Consider the following 19541-nt stretch of genomic DNA (forward strand, 5'->3'; position numbering starts at 1 on the left):
ACTGTAAGCAGCAGAGTTTCCTTAGAACCTGATCCTCAAAAGAAATAACTTTTCATTGATTTCACTTAATTTTAATACACCAAAGAGTATAGGTGGTGTTAAATGGCCACACAGTTGGCTAGGCAGCCAGTGGGCCAGGGAACAAGCTTCATGGGTCAGGGTTTTGGAGGAGCGTGGTTTACTGGGCAGATAGTGTGGAGACGGGCCAAAATGTATTTTTTCTGCAGTACAGTGTTTAAGCTGAGGAGTTGTAATGGCTTCATTGACTCCATTTTGTAAGTACTGCGCAATATGCCCAAAACAGAAATAAACTTAAATTTTCTTCCAATTTCTGCAATTTTGCAAACTAGAATATAAAAATAACAACTCTCTGGAATATATTTATTTTCATACTGTATAACAGAAAGGAAAACTGTTGAACCACACCTTCACGAGCATCTGTGTAGAAGTTACTTAACATCCAATTGAAATCTTACCACTAGGAGCCTACAAATTCAAACCTTTTTTGAAATATAATAGTTTCCAGACCTCCAAGGAGCGAGATTTGGAGGGTATAGCTTCTATACTGGGCCTTATGACCAGAGCCCTAATGGACTTTTGTCAAAAGTAGTGCATTGTAAAGGTGTTTTCTAGAATCTAAGAGTGTAGGGAAAAGGGTTCTGTTCAGGGCACAGCCAGTATCTCATCTCTTTGTACAGGGGTTAGAGAGGGACAAATAGTAAACAGAGGATCTGGAATAAACAAGTACTTCCACAAGCTCAGAGAGCAAGGGGCTACTGTAACTGTGTTAGCATTCCTCACTACAGAGACACGAGGCAAGGATCAGTGGGCTGAAGGGGAGGCTGGCTGGCTCAAGGTCTACTCAGCCCTCAGGTCTGTCTCGGTGCAATTTTGGAGGACTTAACCATCCAAACAATATAGTGGATGTGGCATTTAGCAATGAATCCACCGTAATGCAGATGTGAGGAAACAAATACAATGTACTGGATGAATACCTTTTTCAATACTGCGCTTTTCTGCCACTCCAACAATATATTGTTGTTAAAGACTGTGACATTGGGTGGGGCAGGGGCTTGTTGTATTTGAAGTTTAAATGTCCTTCCCAAGTCCATCTACCAAAATATCAGGAATGCATTTCCTATACGTAGAGCAGAGAAGCCAGAGGCAACCTCCCATTCCATTCCACAGAGAAGTGTGTGCCTATTGTCCTCTGAATGAACAGCAAAAACAGGATGTTCTTAACATGCCGCGTCATTGTCCTTGTCAGCTTCGGTTGAAGAGGAAGTTGCGCTACGCCAGAAAAACTGTGTTGCACCACCCTTAGACAGAGAGTACGATGCTGCATGCAATCATGGACAGGTCTCTCTGTGGGAAAAGTATTTGAAACTAATTATTTGATAAAGGTCTGTGCATCGATTTAAAACATGTTTATGTTGAGATAGATTAAGCAAAAGGAGTGACTAAGTCTGGCTTTACATCTGAGTTAACCTGTTTAGTTACTATTATGTAACTAAATTAAACAAAAAGAAGAATATATTTTTTCTAGTTTTCTAGAATTAGTGGGCTGATTCATTAGAAAACCTTAAAGAGTGTTCTTTGGGAAATCACTGCAACCCTAAACAAAGAGACTCAGTGTTAAAATGTTGATCATATCTGAAACCACAAGCTTTGAATTTGGTACGAACCGTCCCTAGGTTCAGACAGGTGTACAGTGCGTTGTCTACAGAACAAGCCATGGCTACATGAACCTCCCATTTGAAAACAAACAAATACAATAACAACTCTTGACGCAACACTGGCACAAGCATGTTGTTGTGTGTCTTCCCAGGTCAAATGACAATGTATTCTCATTCAACCCTACCAGGTCAAAGAAAGAACATTTTGACTAAAAGGGTTGTCATTAAAAGGGCCAACCTTTCTGGTTGCAAGACTGAATTGAAAGCGACATTTCTGACCTCTGAATTTGTATGAGAGTTCTTAGGCCGGCCCTGTGTTTTAAAGACTGGATTCGTGCTGGGACACATTTTGACTGTGCACTGCTGCAATGAGATCCCTCCATTTTTCAAACTACAAAAACATTCTCTACTCGCTAAATTTGCCTTTCTTGCCATGCTCACTTCACTTGGCACATGCTTGCAGTTCTGGTTTTGAAAGCGGATGTAAGGGTAATGTATTCATCATTTATTTAAGTTATCCATCAATGGTTTTACATTTTGCGAATATTGCAATTCCTCAACAAAATGTAAAAGTTAGCATTCTTAGTGGTATAGTTAAAAGGGAAAAGTGTATATATTTTTAGAACTACTTCAAAAAAGTTGTTCATAACATTTAGTTTTTTGTATATTTTATATATTCTAATTTATTAAATAAGTGGGTCCATTTTAACACACTTAAGTATACTTATTAATGCTTAAAAAGTACTTAAATGCTATGTGGTCAGGGGTTTGAATGCGTTGCAAGGCACTGTATTGTTGTGTTTTTATCGTTATAATCAATGTTATTTTAGCTGGGAGCTCTGTTTAATCACCAGTTAGAGGGTCTGCTTCAGGGTCTGTGATATGTACCCACATGTGTGTTTTTGACAGAAGGTCCGAAGGAAGATGATGTTACAGGTTTCATTTGCCATTAAATTTCACTGGATTTGCTCATGCTTTGTAAAATCTTGTAAAAGGACTCTCCTGTTTCCATTAACTTGCAATGGATTTCCTTCTTCTGCATGTTCAATAGAGACGTGGGTGTGAGAATGTGTGTGTGGATTTCTACAGATAATTACTTTATGTATAACGGTTTAGGCATCTAAAACTAGCTACATGGTTATAAAAAGGTTTCCTGTTTTCTATATGTTTTTTTTCCCGGGATCTGGCTTCAGCTTATTGAGCTTGGGTTGGACCAGCTTGAATTTCCAAGCCTGTTGAGAACTCTAATTTATATCAAAGTAAAAACATTATTTTAGAATTTCCACAAGGTCAGCATTTCATTTCAAAGGTGCTTTATTTTGGCTACTCTACAGCCCCTTTATACTTCCAAAGACACAGCACAGCCTTGTGGGTGTTCTCCAGTCAGGATTTAGTGCTTGTATTCTAGGTGTGTACCTTTGAATGGGGAACTGATAAGAATACATCCGCCCCATTGGTCCTGGACCATAGGATGCCGTCTAGACAAGGAACACTTCGTTACAAAATGCTGGGGCTTCTGTCCTGCAGATCACAGGAAGTCTCTCCTCGTGACAGATGAATGTATGTCAGAAACACAAGGTCCCCTAATCAAAAGCATCGAGTGACCCACAGACTGGACCAAACTGATTGGGATAGGCACGGACAGCAACACCCTGCTTCTCATTCCTAAGAAGGTCCTCCAGAAAGCTGCGTATACCCACTGTAATTGAGTTGATCTAACTAAGGGTTCCGCTGTCTAAAGAATCTGGGGGTTTTCGTGTTCAAACCCCTATGATGTCCGTCGGTGTGATGTGGTGTCCTGTTACCTGCAGGAACGATGACGCGCCGCTCGTTGGTGGTCATGTTGGGGGGAGCGATGTGCTTATCCTCCAGGTAGCTGCTGTAGGTGACAGGGACTGTGCCCTCCACTCCGCTGGGCAGCTTCCCGTTCTTCCCCACACTGCAGTTGTCAGGAGAGTTCCTGTCAGGACAGGACACAGAGGGGTGGAGTCAGTCACAGTGATGAGCGGGGTCATCCACGTGGGTGGCATCAACCCTACAATGATCACCAAGGCGAGATCACCAAGATCTAACTACATTGGGGACATTTGTTGGCCAGCAGTTTGTACTGTAAGCCATTGGCCATTGGTTTGTAAACCATAAGTAAAATGTTCGTTGATGATTATTTAGCCATTGTTCACGTATTTATCACATGCAGTCAGATTGACCCAGAAATCCACAAAGGCTAGAGTCAATTCACAAACAAAGGAAACTGTTTACAATAATTGTGATTTCAATTCTCATCCCACCACAGAATGCAAAACAGTAGTCTCAGATTTTTTTCGTCTCCGGCATTCCAATCCCTCATTCTTTCAAATATCCTAACTTTGCCCCGCAGCTCTCCTGAAGCCACATAAAAAGAGGGATCTCCACTAAAACAGAGTGGGAGTAGTGGGGGGGTGAACCCATATTCCAAATTACTTTTCAGCCATTATCATAGCTGCTGATTCCCCCTGGGCTGTGGCCACCATATGGGCCAGATCAGCCATTGGAATGTCACATAAATTCATATCAACCTGCCATGGCCAAGATACAAACCATTTTGGGACCATTTGTTGGAATCAAAGTCATGTGTCAACCAACTGTTGGCCTCCCCTGACCTGACAAGATGGACGGCCTGTTCTGCCACGGGTACAGGCCCCAGATGCATGTGACTTGGGAATAGCTGTTTCAAAGTTAAAGTAACTGCCCAGGCAAAAGTACCCAAATAATGTCCGGTGTCAAAACGCATTGCGTTAAGTTAAACGATCTGCTTCAGTGCCTGAAATATGAAATACCATAGTATGCTGCCATACTCGAGAGGAGGTTGAGTTGGTCAATCAGCAGTCTAGACCAGTGTTTTTCAACCCTGCTCCTGGGTGCCCCCCTGCCCTGTGTGTTTTTAGATCTCTCCCTGCTCTGTCACACCTGATTCAAATGATCGGCTCATTATCAAGTCCTTGATGAGCTACATCAGATATGTTAGGACAGGGAGAGATCTGCAGGGCAGGGTGTCCAGGAGCAGGGATGAAAAACACTGGTCTAGACAAGGAGCTGGCCAATATTTGCAGCAATATTTTATATGACCGGTAAACTGTATGCCCAGACATTGTCCAAAACAGAAAAAGGGTTTATTATAAATCAGTCGTAGTCTGGTGTTAGAGTTTTTTTTTTAACCAGTCATATATATCCCGTCATATTATTCTATTGCACTTTAATCAACAGATAATTGGTACTATTTATCTGTAATGAAACCACAGTGTGAGTAAGATAATGAGAAGCATTAGTTCCTGTGCACTAAACAAATAGCAAAATCCCAGGTGTTGACACATTTCAGAAACGCAGGGAAGGGAAGTTAGAGCGCATCTTTCTTGTTCAAATCTCCACGCATATGGACCCAACTTAATTGAGCATCTGATCCAATTACATTCAGTTTGAGTTTGACAAGTATATGACACAGGACTAGGCAAAAACCTCTAATATGATTGGAGGGAATTAACATGGTCCAAAGTATTATAAAATGTATCCCAAAAACATATCAAAATCTGTCATTTCTTTTGGATAAAGACAAACCTAAACTCATTCAAGGTACATTTATCTGGAATTTATGTTTTATTGAATGGAAAAAAATGGGAAGGATTGAGAGTTTTCTTTCTGAACGGGCAGTGGGCAGGATCCAGACCCCTGCAGCAGTACACCCTCAATGGGCTGGGACATCCAGGCCACATAAAATTATTATCTGCATTTGGAGACAAATCATACATTTGATGCTTTCCCACAATCTAATGCACAATGCCGATAGTCAAAATGTCGTATGTCATTTTAGATAATGCATAGAGAAAAATACACAAAGATGAAGAGAATTAGCAACAGCATTCAGTTTTGAAAAGAATATACTTTTTTTTCCAGCTGGAGAGGGGGACAACCAGATTGTGTTTCTGTGATCAATTTATGCTTTACAATTTGGGCACAAGATCATACTGCTGCAGCCTTCCAAGATTTAATGGAGAAATAATCTGTTGTTCGTTTGACTGTGGAAAGCTGCCATGTCTGCACATGTTGTTTGAAAAACATCAGAAAACCTGAGGATATTATCTATTATTGTCAAATGGATTGAGGCGTGTGTGCTAAACTTGAGCTAATTATCTAACACAAATGAATGAAATGTTGATGCAATGGGATCAGGGGTGTACTGTATATGGTTCTCCTTGTCTCCATTCAGAGACACAAACTCTGACAGAGTGGCTACACCACACATCTTAAATCCATACCCGCAGTACTGGAAAAACTTGAATTGCAATCAATGTACACACGTTGCAGTAACAGATAGGAGCACCACAAAGACAATTCCTCAGATCCGAGGGCATCAGCTTTCTACCTAGGAGAGGAAAACCGTACCCTGGACATTATGTTAGGGGGTCATCGATCATATCAGTAATTAGAATTAATTTAATGTTCGGTATATTTAGTCTGTCTTAGTTAGTTCAGATTTAAAGCCACTAGTTTCCATTGTTGGTGATAATGTGTATCTGAGGCAACTGAGGGAGGCTTAATACAAAAATGCAGTGATGCAGCTAAGTATGCTTAAGTTCAGCCTTACTGGAGTGTGGGTATCTGTGTGCTTGCGTATGTAGGCTTGCAGAGAGAAGGAAAGAGCGAGAGACAGGTAAAAAGAAAAGAAATGGAGAGATAAGGAGGGTAAGGTAAATTAGACAGAGACAGAAAGAGAGACAGAAACAGAGAAGAACAAACAATCCAAGGAAGCCTAGTGTAGAGGAGGCCTGTAGTCCTGTCTTCAAGCTAACATTGTTCATTGTTCTCCAGGTTCGGGTCGGCTAATTAATCTGCCAACTGCTTTGGCTCCAGGGCCCACTTAAGCTCCCACAAACCCTGCGGCAGATCATGGAGGATACTGGCGTGGGGGGCGTGGGAGGGTTTGTCCGAACACCCCTTAAATCCTGATAATGAGGGTGGCCTCACGACCCCACCGTCAGCGTTCCCTGTAATAATTTCCATGGCTGAAGCTATCCGTCACCCAGGCTATCCCTCATCCAGGCTATCCGTCATCCAGCTTCACGCGAACGCCACCTCCCTTCTGGAAAGCTTCAGCCCATAACTCAGGCTGAAACCCCCCGTTGCTGTGGCATGTAATGCAATCTTTAAGATTATCCACTGTGGAAACTGGACCAACCTCCTGGGACGTCAGAGTGCTGTGGAGCTCTCCGGGTTTCTCTTTGGATCTCAAGGTTCCCACATACTGGGCACATGCATGCACCTCGCCTACACATAGACCTTGAAAACACACACACACAGACACACACACACATACACATAGCTCCCAACATGCTAACACCTGCAGTCTCTCCTTCCACATACGTCTCAGTTTGGCAGGACAGTAGACCTCCCTCTGGCAGCCTGGCGAACAGAGGGGTGGATGCTGGTGTGTGCAGAAGCAGCAGCGCTGTCTGAGGGTCTCAGCTGTAAATCCTCCACTGCTCCCTGACTCATCACTAATTGGAACAATCTTTCCCGTGTCTCAACGGCAGATAAATAAGACCCTCTCCCGAAGTCTGTGGAGAAGCCTGTTCCAAAGATGTGGGGGGGGGGTGGGGGTGGGGGGGGGCTGGAAGGATGGAGCGGGGGATTTAGCGCGTGTGAGACATGATATAAATATTACTGCAAATGCGGGCCTTTTTTTAGGGGTACAGCTGTTTTGAGTTTGGAATTCCAGCAGCAGCAATTCGGTCTTAGATTGGGGCTCAAGCAGATTTGCCTGTTGTTTTTTTCCCTCTGCTCCCTTCTTTCCTCTGAAAAACCCGGTTAAGTTGGTAGTCTGTTTGGCAGGTGGCTTGGCTGTCACTGTGCAGGCCAGGTGAGACCACTTACTATCAATGGCCGGCTTTGGGGTGTGAACCACACACGCCTCTGTAACGGACCAAAAACAACTGCATTGCCTTTTTTGTCGCCGTCATTCCAAAAAAGTTTCAATTTCAGGCCACAGTGACCTGACTGTTTAAAATACATTCATAGAAATGTGGACAATAGACAGGAAAGGAGAGTCACAGGGAGCCCAGGCTGCAGCACAGTGCATGGTGGCCTCAGAGTTTGGCACTGCGACCCAAAGGAAGAGGTGGTTCTATGTCACGCCATAAAGTTGAACTCTCCTGAGCACCAAGGATACTGGCCAGACACATCATATCATGTAGCATAATATCTCACTCCACTGACCAGAAATCCGCACTGTGAATGCAAAGACAGGACCACAGGCAAGCCATCTTTCAAACATAATTATGATCTGCTCCGGAAAGCAGGTTATATGGGTTTACTGAGATTTTATTGAAAGTACACTGAGAAGTGCAAGTGATTTTACCACGATGGAAGTCAACGTGGAGGTTGTGGGGACTGGTGTGTACCTGCTGCCGTTGACGTGTCCACTGTTGCCTTCCATCTTGATGGTGACGCGTGTGGACGTCTGGGACAGCCAGTCCTGCTGGTGCACCCTGGGGCTCATCTTAGCTGCCTGGCTGTACTCGCTGGCTGCTGCCGCCGTCATCTCCGCCTTGGCGTGGTGAGGCGTTCCGTAGGTACACTCAAACAGCGACTGGTCCTCACTCACCACGGACAAAGCTTCCTGTCGTGACAAAATAAAATAATCAAATGAAGATCCTCTTATGTATATATCATTTCTGTTCACTTGGTTTACAATAAACTGGAGCAGATTCATTGAGAACCCTAATTTAGCTAGAACCCTTAATGTAATTGGTAAATCAGTGGTTGGACTTACTGCTACAGTGGATATAAAAAGTAGAAAATTACAAATAAAAAATTACAATAACCTGGTTGCATAAGTGTGCACACCCTCTTATAACTGGCGAGGTGGCTGTGTTCAGAATTAACCAATCACATTCAAACTCATGTTAAATTTAATTCATTACACACCTGCCATTCATTTAAACTGACTCTGATTAATCACAAATAAAGTTCAGCTGTTCTAGAAGGATTTTCCTGACATTTTCTTAGTTGCATCTCAGAGCAAAAGCCATGGTCCACAGAAAGCTTCCAAAGCATCAGAAGGATCTCATTATTGAAATATATCAGTCAGGAGAAGGGTACAAAATATTTTCCAAAGCATTAGATGTACCATGGAACACAGTGAAGACAGTCATCATCAGGTGGAGAAAATATGGCACAACAGAGACATTACCAAGGACTGGATGTCCCTCCAAAATTGATGAAAAGACGAAAAGAAAACTGGTCAGTGAGGCTTCTAAGAGGCATAGAGTGAAGAACACAGTGAAGACAGTCATCATCAGGTGGAGAAAATATGGCACAACAGAGACATTACCAAGGACTGGATGTCCCTCCAAAACTGATGAAAAGACGAAAAGAAAACTGGTCAGGGAGGCTTCTAAGAGGCCTAGAGCAACCTTAAAGGAACTGCAGGAATTTCTGCCAAGTACTGGCTGTGTGCTACATGTGACAACAATCTCCCGTATTCTACATATGAATGGGCTATAGGGTAAGGTGGCAAGACGGAAGCCTTTTCTTACAAAGAAAAACATCCAAGCCTGGCTGTATGTGGGAAAATGTGTTATGTTCTGATGAAACCGAGGTTGAACTTTTTGGCCATAATTCCAAAAGGTATGTTTGGAGCAAAAACAACACTGCACATCACCCAAAGAACACCATACCCACACTCAAGCATGGTGGTGGCAGCATCATGCTTTGGGGCTGTTTTTCTTCAGCTGGATCCAGGGCCTTAGTCAGGGTGGAGGGAATTATGAACAGTTCCAAAAACCAGGCAATTTTGGCACAAAATCCGTTAGAAAGCTGAAGATGAAGTTCTCCTTTCAGTATGACCATGACCAAAAGCACATATCCAAATCCACAAAAGCATGGCTTCACCAGAAGAAGATAAACTTTTTGGAATGACCCAGCCAGAGCCCAGACCTGAATCCAACTGAACATCTGTGGGGTGATCTGAAGAGGGCTGTGCAAAGGAGATGTCCTCACAATCTGACAATTTTAGCTAGGAGTCCTGTCTCGTTAGTTAAGTTTAAAGAAAACAAGCAGTAAACTGCACAAAACATTCAGGTCAAACATCAATAACTCTAGAAAGCTCACCTGAAAACCAGGCACCCTTATTATAGTGACATTACTGTGGCCAATAAAAGGAATTCAGTTTGACTGACTTGGGTTAAATAAGAGCAGAAATGAACAGAAGAATCCGTGATAATTAAACCATCAGGGTGTCTACCAGTCCCTTTGATACAGAATATCTACATTAGAAAGTGATAATCTGCATATGATCCATTCCAGAATATGGGCAAGAATACTTTAAACAATTCCAGCATCTATTTTAGACATAACAACTATGCCAAACCTGTTGGATTGCTCACAGGAAATAAGCTAGCCTACATCCTGGCATAACAGGTCAGAGATAACGTTCATCCAGTGACAAGCAGAAGTGGATAGACCTCGACAAGAGTTTGGGGTCTTCTAAAGTGACTTCCTGTTCTTTTACATTTTAATTGTTATGTAATTAATTAAATTTAAACAGATAACTCTCATATCTCTTAATAATATAAAATAACCCAAAGCCTGCTTAAAGGGTTTCAAATTAAATACTCTGTGTCAATGACATTGACAATCATCCAAATCAAAATTAATGTAAATTCATTTAAACTTTTTAGACTTTTAAAGGTTCAGTATCTTGCTGTCCAAGGACCCCCGGTTTAGCTGTAGAATGAGCTGCAGGCAAAGCAGAATGCAACAATGCCCTGACAGAGACATCAACAATCAATTTGTATTTGATACCTAGGTATTATTTAGTTCATTGGGTTAAGTCAGGGCATGTTATTCTGCCATTCTTGGAGACAATAACAGTTGAGACCGTTCTTCCACCAATTTGTTGTAATGTCAGGAGACCACAGTGCAAACCACTTCCATCACTGGTTATCCTCCCTAAAACCACAGTGGTAGAAATGCTTCAGTCAAGTCTCTATGTGTCCTACTTCCTACTCCAACAAAGATGCAATCACATGCAATACATAACAAACACAAACAACAAAAAAGTGTGCCTAAAATATATCAACAGTTTATACTATACAAAAATAAATGGCATGCTCTAGCTGAGGATTTAAATCCTAAATCTGGATTAATCTAGTGGTTGTCCTTTAATTCAGAGCAATCCCTTCTGGTCTACCTCAAATCGAGATCCCACAGTAAAAGTCTATTCAACACCAATGACTAACAACATGACTAACAAAAGTGCACCTTTCATGGCAACAAATGCCATGACGTGGAAACATGTCTACATTTGTTCCCAGGATTGTTCTCAGAATATTCGAATTTTAGTTCCATATACCTCAGAGGGCTCCCTAAAGCTGAACAGCAACCCCTCCCTTCTCTATTTCCTCTGCGCTCCTCAGCCCTCCTCAACCTGCCCTTCTCTCTGTCTCTTTCTCTCATAAGGAGTGCCCCACGAAATATCCCTGAGTAAGTGACCCATCCTGATCAGGTGACGGGTCAAGAGGCTGGCCTCAAATCAGTTAGGAGGAAAAGGAAGCTGTGTCGGAAAGCAGATTAATCTAGAGGGAACTGGGCTTCCCTGATATGTCAGCTGCAAACCACATTACAGAGCAGAGCAGGCCGGGCACACTGACCCTCACCTGGGAGGAAGGAGAGACAGGGTCGCACAGAGCGAAAGACGGAGAGAGAAATCGAAAGATGCACTATTCCTAATATGGGTGAAGGGAAGAGACAATAGTAAATACAGAAAAACACACACACACAAACACACACGCACACGCACGTCAAACACTAACAAAACAAAATCACTTCCAGTCACCGCTAATGTTCTACCAGACAGCTCTGTACTTCCTGTGCTTTGATCCTATGGAAAAAAGTTGACAGGCCAACTCAGAGATGTGTCATAAATCACAGCAGCAACTCTTGCTAGACATGTTTATTTTCGTAATTTTTTTTATGATCAGGGTCTTTTTACATCAACAGATACCCACCCTAAAACCCAAAACAGCAAGAGAAGAGAAGTGGCTAGCAGGGACAAACCTAAAAGAAGCCTAGCTGAGCAGACAGAAGTCAAGAAAACGATTGAGTGGCATTTTAATGTATTCTGTTAACACTGTGTCTGGGACCAACTTATGGAAAACAACTGGTTTCTAACCAGTTATTGGAAAATATTTGGCCATCATGAAGCCAACAGAAATATGTGAGAACACAGCATGACACTAAATACTAGATCTGGCGTTCATAAAATAGAGCATATTGAGATATTCCATAAATATCAGGACAAAATGAAGCAGACATAATTCACATTTAGATTTAAAGGTCCTCATTTGGCAAAAAAAAATAAATAGCAGCTTTAAACTAAGTACCATCATACCACATAATTTAATGCATATCTATTTTTATTTTGTGTACAGGCCATTTAAAAAAAAAAAAAATGATTCAGACCCCTTCACATATTTTGTTACATGACAGCAATAGTCTAAAATGGATTAAAGGGTTTTTTCTCTCATTAACCTAAACACAGTACCACATAACAACAAAGCAAAAAAAGGTTTTAAGAAATAATAAATAAATAAAAAACTGAAAACAGAACAATGTACAGCAATATTCAGACCCTTGTTCATTATTTTTCCATTAACAATCCTTGAGAGGTTTCTGCAACTTCATTGGAGTCCACCTGGACATGATTTAGAAACGCACACACCTGTCTATTCAAGTTAACAATTAACAGGTCATGTTAGAGCAAAAACTAAGCCATGATATCGAGGGAACAGTCCGTAGAGCTCCAAGACAAGGATGGCGTTGAGGCACAGATCTGGGGAAGGGTACCAAAATGTCTGCAGCATTGAAGGTCCCCAAGAACACAGTGGCTTCCATCATTATTAAACGGGATACATTTGGAACCACCAACACTTCCTATAGCTGGCCACCTGGCCAAATGGAGCAATCAGGGACAAAGGGTCTTGGTGAAGGATTGCAACCAAAAACCTGATGGTCACTCTGACAGAGCACCAGAGTTCCTTTGTTGAGATGGGAGAACCTTCCAGAAGGACCGTCTCTGCAGCACTTCATCAATCAGGCCTTGATTGTAAAGTGGCCAGACGGAAGCTGCCCCAGTAAAAGGCACATGACAGCATGCTTGGAGAATGTGACCAATACCATCCCTACGGTGAAGCATGGTGGTGGCAGCATAATGCTGTGGGGACGTTTTTCAGGATAGAGGGAAAGATGAATGGAGCAATGTACAGCCAGATCCTTGAGGAAACTCCAAAAGCGCTCCTTACCTCAGACACGGCTAACAGTTCTCCTCCAAACAGGACAGCGACCCTAAGCACACAGCCAAGAGAATGCAGGAGTGGCTTTGGGACAAGTCTGTGAATGTCCTTGAGTGGCTGAGTCAGAGCACAGACTTGTACACCTCTGGAGAGACTTGAAAATGACGGCGCAGCGACATTCCACATCCAAACTGACAGAGCTTTGGAGGATGGGAGAAACTCTCCAGATACAGTTGTGTCAAGCTTGTATCTTCTTACCCAAGAAGACTCTAGTTTGTAATCGCTGCTTCAGCAATGTACTGAGTAAAGAGGTCTGAATACTTTTGTAATTGGGATATTTCTGTTTTTTTTATATACATTTGCAAAAATGCTTGGTCATTATGAAGTTTTGATTGATAAATAAATAAAATTATGTAATACATTTTAGCATAAAGCTGTAACATAACAAAATGTGGACAACTGAAGAGGTCTGAATACTCTCTGATTGAACTGTAAGTACCACTTCATACCAATTTCTACAGCCTCCATCCAGAAAACAATAGGTTAAGAAAATGTGGCGCAGACCCAGCTGACTCTCCACCCAGATGCTATGACAGTATCTGGCAGTCTGGAGTACTTTAAAATCCCCTCTCCACCCAGATGCTATGACAGTATCTGGCAGTCTGGAGTACTTTAAAATCCCCTCTCCACCCAGATGCTATGACAGTATCTGGCAGTCTGGAGTACTTTAAAATCCCCTCTCCACCCAGATGCTATGACAGTATCTGGCAGTCTGGAGTACTTTAATATCCTCTCCACCCAGATACTATAACAGTATCTGGCAGTCTGGAGTACTTTAATATCCTCTCCACCCAGATACTACGACAGTCTCTGGCAGTCTGGAGTACTTTATCAACCTCATCCTGCATTAACCAACAAAGGCATATCCAAGTCTGTTTTAAAATGGAGAACAAGTTTTACTGTTTTTCGTGGCCAACGTCAACCTTAAAACTAACAGGCAGCACAACAGCAGACTGGCCAGGTCTCCATCTTCCCCAAACTCAGTACTCATTCCTCTATGGCCCATTATTCCTCCTCTGAGAAAAGTGAGAGATTGTTTCACCGACGTAGTGTCCCAGCCAAAGAAAATGAACACAGAATTATGCAGGGAAGAATGAGGCTGCGTTGAGCACAATTTTCCTACAGAACACCGAGTCCACCAGAGAATAAGTCATACAGTATAATGCACACTTTCATGGAGGTCCTCTATGGGAGCGTGTTGTAGTTCCACAGGCTGACGTTCAAATGGACTGCAGCACGGCCTTCTAGGTAGGGGAATGAACTGGTGACCAGAAGGGCAGCTGTTTCAGATCAGAACTTGAGCCCCTCAGAGGCATTTATAGTAAATTACCCTCCATAAATATTGAGCTTCATAGCATAAAGTGTGTAAAGTTCATGGGTCAGCAACCTGCATCTCTTGAGCTGCGAACGTCTTTATTAACATCCCTCTCAAGCTTCATTGCTCCATTTTTAGATATTGTTTTTTATATTTTCAATTAGAAATGTTAGTAGACCAAAATTTTTGTTGGGCCCTGGCGCCCCCTCACAGATCGCATTTTTTAAAAAACGTCTCACTTAGACCACATGGGAAATGATTTACAGTTAGAAAGTCTGCCATTTGACCTTTAACCTACTTAACCCAAACATTTCCAAAATGTTTCACCATTGTGACCAATGCTTTAGTTATGTTGTAATGTTTGGATTCAGTCTTGTATCAGGTAAACTGTTGTGCCCACACATTGCAGATAATTTCCTCATAATCGCCAAACTGTTCTCTTTCAACTACTAGTGTATAAATCCTTCTCATCCTGTATTCCCTCTAAATGGGCCACTGGACTCATTCAAGCAGAATAACCTCGGCAGTCTTCCCATTAAGACGTGGCAGCAGACAGGAAGCTTCCCTTTTCCAGCATTTCCTCCATTGAAAGTTCCTGATAGTGCAGGAGGGATATCGGGAGGCGGGTTGCGCAAAAGGGGAAGTGCCCGTCCATCGGCATTTTGATTGTGACCAAAAGACTTGGAATGCTAATGGAGTTGATGGGCGGACGAAGAGAGGGAGAAAGAGAGAGAACGAGGAATGGGAAGGAATACGCCCTGCCATTTCTAAACAGCAGGACATTGGGCAGTTAAACTTGCAGTAACGTCAATAGTGTAGATTATGGCCTCACACGTCCCCCTCCTGCCATCTGGGGCACCCATTCTGGATGTTGTTTCAGTAGCTCCCTCCCTGATTCCATCAATTCTGACAAGCATACTTTCCATTTAGTCAGATGGAAAGGCAACATTGGGATGCCCTACTATGAATTGACAGAGACAAAGCTTCCTAGTCCGAAACATAAGATCCGTTTACAAAATCCCTTCTCCTTAAAACATGACAAACGCCTGTGTTACATTTCCACGGAAGCCATTTTGTTATCACTGAAAAGCAGCCCCTCTTCAAAGGATATGGGAAAGTGTCTGGAATACAGAATTGGCTGAGGAGGTATTGTTTAAGATGTAATACCCCATTACATATCTTATTTGACCCATGTTAAAATAACACGTCCATCTTTTCTCTGACTTGAGACAATGCGTTTCTTTGTCATTAAAGTTTCGGAAAGCTTCTGCAAATGTGCTGATCCCTTTCTGTGCATGTATTTATTGTATATATACACTCTTTAAAGAGTCCTGCTGAATTTGTCTCTACATTTACTTTCTTGCCCGCTGCTCTCATTTGATAGACCTGCGAATTTAGCCCACGTCTGTTAAACAGGAATAATTTAGAGACTAAATATATGCGCAGATCGTGATCCGCACTGCCTTAACTTAAACCATATGTTCCTAAACACTTCACCAACATTTCTCTTCCATGTTTTTGCCCATTTTCTGCAATGTTGCTAACTAGCATATGGAACAACTCTACAAAATATCCAGTGGGAAACAGTAGCAAACAAAAAACTTACCATGCTTTCAACAGTCGTGTGGGGGAAGGGTTCTTAAAATATAACGTCCAATAGAAATCTTAGAGCTAATATAATAAAATAAAGGTTTCCAGACCTCCAAGGAGACATTATGAGATGTTGAGGTAAGGCCTTGGGAGGCTAGGATGCAGATAAACCCCTCTGATCCATTTTACCTTTAATAGTATGTTGTTTGCTGCCATTAATACTAAGTTGTTATGCTTACAGGGATAATTCAGAGCTTTCAAAATAACATTATACTAACTGTCATAACTGAATATGCTGCAAAAGACTTTGACTGTCGCTTGTATGCTTTTTTATTTTTCAGCTTGTCTTTAGTCATTATTATGGAACGAAAAGGAAGAATATTATTGGTGTATTTATTTCCATTTCCATAGGTCAATGACAGAGTTCAGACATTAATCCAAGCCAGAGTTCTGTAAATGTTGGTTGGCCACAACATGGATGCCGCTCTGGTATGAGTATTACACATATACACACCATCTACATTGTTTCTCTGTGATATCCTGATAAATCTATAGACTGGAAACTGGTGCTACAGTATAACATGTCTTTAAGCTGACTCTAGACTGTAAACTGGTGCTACAGTATAACATGTCTTTAAGCTGAATCTAGACTGGAAACTGGTGCTATAATATGTCTTTAAGATGACTATAGACTGTAGCTTGGTGCTACAGTATAACTGGTCTTTAAGCTGACTATAGACTGTAAACAGGTGCTACAGTATAACGTGTTTAAGATGACTATAGACTGTAAACTGGTGCTATAACATGTCTTTGAGCTGACTATACAGTAGACTGTACATTGTTGCTATAACATGTCTTTAAGCTGAATGTAGACTGTACACTGTAGCTATAAAGAGAATTCAAATTGACAATAGCGTGACACTATAAAAAATAACATGACACAACTTTTCAGTCTTTGCTTTTGCTCTATTCAGCAAAGCTATTACCCAATCATCTTGTGTTATTGTGACAGAGTTCTCCAAGAAACATTGACAGTATCTGTGTCTGTAGTTCTGAATGCTCTTTATTATAGCCATCCATAAAATATGATATATCTCCATCAGTTGTAAATTAGAAGAAGCACTGACAAGTGGAATAAACCCTGTCAAAGCAAGGGGGAGACTGAGGACAAAGCACACTGGCTGGATTTAACCCCCACCAGCAGACTTGTTTAACACAAAGCCAGCCAATGCAGAAGGAGTTGATAAACAACGGTCACACTCTCCTCTCCCTGGGACCTCAACTCAACCGCAGTCCCACTGCCACCATATTATAGGTCAAAGAGAACCAAAATCCTTTTCTAAACATTTGTGTCCTACTCCCAAACCTGTAACTGTTTACATCCAGTGCCAGCAAGACAGCTGATTATGTAATTATAACTTCCTTGTCTTTGTTTTATTGTTCACACTGTGTTTAGGCTCTTGCTGTAAACCTCTTTGTGCTGCCACTGGCAGACACACTAGAGAGTGGAAAGCTTAGGCGCCGTTTTGAATTAGGTTTCCAGGTGACTTTGACTCCTTAGCCTGTTTATTTAGCATGTGGGTGACACACCAGTCAGTGCCTTCCTATTCTGTCCATTGTCTAATGGGCATTGTTACAGTACCTATACAAAGTTAAAGACTAACACAAGGATAGCCAATCTGAAACTACTAACTACTAGTGTAAATACAACAATTGACCATTAATAATTTGAAGAGAGGATAGGCACTAGTGCAGTAATAAGAACAATGTCATGTGTAAACGCAGCCTGAAAGTAGTGGCTTAAGGCTGCTTTTACATGGGCAGCAAAAATAATATATTTGTAGTAAAAAAAGTACACTACACTTTTAATGTGTGTTTTACAGTGTGAAGATAAAGTATACACAGAATATACTTGGGATATACTATAACAGTTGTGTGTTACTGTGATGTCATTCTCCAGTTTGGGTCCTAGAAAACACCATGATGCCCGTGAACGCAACTCTCCCCTCGCCATCACCTGGACAACGCCAGGGTGCCCTTGAACATAGCTCTGCCCTCAGGTCGCGATCACCTGAATTCTGACCGCCTGTGTTTGTTCTGTGTTCCCTAATAAGTTCAGGTCTGTGTCTCATTTCTGTTGTGTGGTATTTTTTGTCTTGTGTGCATCAGTACTAAGCCTGTATTTTCCTTGTTAAAGTCTGACTACCCTCCTTGTGTCCTGACCTGTGCCTGCCTTTTTCACCATGGTCTTAGGGATTATCCCTTTTGTGCTTCTGCTCCGCTCATTCCGACTCTTGTGAACCGACCTTCTGCCTGTGCTCTGTGCTTGTGTCCAACTACCTCCCTGTCATCCGAGTGCATTTGTTACAATTACTGACATGATAGTCTTTCTAAGTGTATGTAAATATTCTTGTAATACAGTCGATTTCCTTTTTTCATTTGGGAATTCATTTAAATTGGTGTACGACTGAATGGATATGTTGTGGCCTTTGTCATCCAGGTTATAAAAGTGTTTGAGAAAATATGAATCAGGAATTTGGAACCAGTTGAGGGAACAAAACAGAAACCTGAAAAATGTTTTTCAAGAAACCAAAACAGAACCAGAATCAAAATGATCTTGTGTTCAAAGTGAACAAACTCATAATTTATAAAGTATTGGAACTGGTTAATAATTGTGTTTTTGTTCTAGGCACTGTTTTCAAGACCCACAAAAAAAATTATAAACATTCATTCCAAAAAATCTCTGTCACTCAAACAGCCTGCCAGCTGTAAATATTTGTCATTGTATGTGTGTATGTGTATGTGTCTGTGTGGAGGCTGCCTGCCCTCCCCCTCCAAGACATAAACCTTACTGTACTGAAACTAAGTATGATTCAGAAGATAGTACCAGACAGCTTTGATCAGAGAAGAATGGAGTAGCATTTTCAAGGCTATCTAAGGATACTATTGTTATCACCTTTCACCATGGATTTAACTACAAAAGCCATATACGTGATTTTGTTGCCACTCTGCACACAAGCCTGTAACCCTTCTCCAGGGTTTGACCCAACCCAGTGTTCAGAGAAAATTTGAGTTTCTTTCACTGTACCCACTTCGTATTTGAGTATATGATTAGTTAAGTAATCATTACTGATTATCTTATGATGATGCCTAGGGCTTCAAGTAAAGCCTTTTATGTCAACCATTCAACAGTAAGAGGCTTTGTTTTTTCTGCATTGATTGCATAATTTATTAGATAAGTGTAAAAACCCAAATTGCAAAAAAATTGCTAAAAGGACCAATATAAACAGGTGCATTTTTGGTTGTTCAAACTGCCCCATAACCTTATTTCTGCTGATCAGTATAGTGTAATGAAAAAAAATTTGGGGGTTCTATTCAGAACTAATTACAGAAAAATACTTTTGGTAAGAAAATTTGCAAATCATAGTAAACATAAAATCTAATAGTAAATTACACAAAATACAGAACATAGATAAACATTTTGAAATAATTTTTGGCTGTGCAAAGATAAAATATTAACAGGAAAAACATACTGAACGTTAAAATGTATTCCCCTTTATAATCAATAAAAGTCTA

General features: G+C 41.4%; 1 protein-coding gene across 4 annotated transcripts in view; it reads right to left on the bottom strand.

Annotated features, from left to right (window-relative positions):
• The window catches only part of erg (ETS transcription factor ERG), a 74032-nt gene that overhangs the window by 8456 nt on the left and 46035 nt on the right, over nucleotides 1–19541 (bottom strand). For all 4 annotated transcript variants that reach the window (XM_020048487.3, XM_029120999.2, XM_029120997.2 and 1 more), the window contains 2 exons: nucleotides 8108–8325; nucleotides 3482–3636 (listed from right to left, as the gene is read on the bottom strand). In XM_020048487.3, the coding sequence (XP_019904046.1) occupies nucleotides 3482–3636; nucleotides 8108–8325 (373 nt within the window). The remainder of the gene's footprint in view (nucleotides 1–3481; nucleotides 3637–8107; nucleotides 8326–19541) is intronic.

The sequence above is a fragment of the Esox lucius genome, chromosome 7 (assembly GCF_011004845.1).
Source record: "Esox lucius isolate fEsoLuc1 chromosome 7, fEsoLuc1.pri, whole genome shotgun sequence".
NCBI classification, from domain to species: domain Eukaryota; kingdom Metazoa; phylum Chordata; class Actinopteri; order Esociformes; family Esocidae; genus Esox; species Esox lucius.